Genomic DNA, 1,395 nt, shown 5'->3' on the forward strand with positions numbered 1-1,395 from the left:
GTGACTTTTTTTCCCCCCCTTTCTTTTTTTTTTCTTCTCTCTACGTGTATTCAGTTTATAATGACTTCATGTTATTCCGTCAATTGCAGATAGCTGCTCTCAGGGCTAGAATTGCTATGTCCACTTTCATTGCAATGGTAAGTATTGTATTTGACACCCTTTACCCTATAAACGTCCTTTTCAGACAGGCAAAAAGTATCCTTTACTGATTGCTCATCGGAGAGCCTCGTGTGTAGACAGAATGGCCTGAAAGTAATTATTCCTCTCACATTACTGGCAGCAACCTCTAGAGAAATATTCTGTCAACAGAAAAATGTACACAGCAAAGTGCTCAACTGGTGTTCTAAAACTTAAGTATATTTGCTTTTTCAAACACATATCAGTAGGAAATGTTAGTTATATAATCAATTAAAGCAATGCCCATTAGTTCCAGAATTATGTTAATTGTTCTTTTAAACACTCATCATCTTACACAACAGTTATGAAAAACAGCACATCTGTGAGCCTTTCACTTTCTCAAAGAGGTATGCAAGTTACAAACCACATTTCTCTGTTAATTAATACTCCTTACCATAATTTGGCCGTTCCATTTCACATTCTACATAGACAGCATCAAACAGCTCACGCTTCGGACCGGTTGCCAACGTGAGTGATCAACAAGAGCCCATCTAGGTCTACCAAAGCTGACTAAACACACCTTTGTCACACCACAGATAGATCTCCAAAGGTACCGCTGCTTGCAACATTAATAGATGTAAATTTTTTTTAAAATACCAAACAAACCAGCAAGGAGAAAATGAAACCTAAGAACAGCAAGAGGAGAAAAGTACCTTCAGATTGCCTTTTGTTGTGAATGCTCTTCCACATATAGTGCAGGCAAAAGGTTTCTCACCAGTGTGTGTCCTTTCGTGGATTTGCAGAGCACTGGAGGAAGAAAATGTTTTCCCACACGTGTTGCAGTAGTGCTGTTTGGGGGTTCTTCTGGGGAGAGCCGAGAGCAGGACAGGGGACGTGGCAGAGGAGGACAGCGGCCCCGAAGCAACTAGACCAGAGGATGCTTCTTTGCTGTCCTGAGGAGAGCTGTGCACAAAGCCGTTAACCTCAGTCTTTATGAGCGATGACAGCGAATTAGCAGGCATAACCGAAGAGTTCTGATTAGGGCCGATACTGGAATTGGGCTCAAAAAGTTGTGATGGTAGATCTCGCATTTGATGTGTCAACATATGCTGCTTCAAATTACCCTTTGTGGAAAAGCCACGATTGCAAACTGTGCAAATAAATGGTCTCTCTTTGGTATGACTTCTGTAATGAATGTCCAAGGCACTCTGACAAGCAAATGTTTTGCCACAAATGTCACATGCGGTGTTTTTAAATTTACTTCTATCTCTGAAGGGA

At 41.1% G+C, this 1,395-nt stretch overlaps 1 protein-coding gene across 1 annotated transcript in view; it reads right to left on the reverse strand.

The window, feature by feature from the left end:
• The window catches only part of LOC104546534 (sal-like protein 1), a 6,028-nt gene that overhangs the window by 1,771 nt on the left and 2,862 nt on the right, over positions 1–1,395 (reverse strand). The window contains 1 exon segment of the mRNA XM_010191953.1: positions 831–1,395. This exon segment is cut by the window's right edge and continues 11 nt beyond it. Coding sequence (XP_010190255.1) covers positions 831–1,395 — 565 coding nt within the window.

Source organism: Mesitornis unicolor, unplaced genomic scaffold (assembly GCF_000695765.1).
Source record: "Mesitornis unicolor isolate BGI_N332 unplaced genomic scaffold, ASM69576v1 scaffold44230, whole genome shotgun sequence".
Lineage (NCBI taxonomy): Eukaryota > Metazoa > Chordata > Aves > Mesitornithiformes > Mesitornithidae > Mesitornis > Mesitornis unicolor.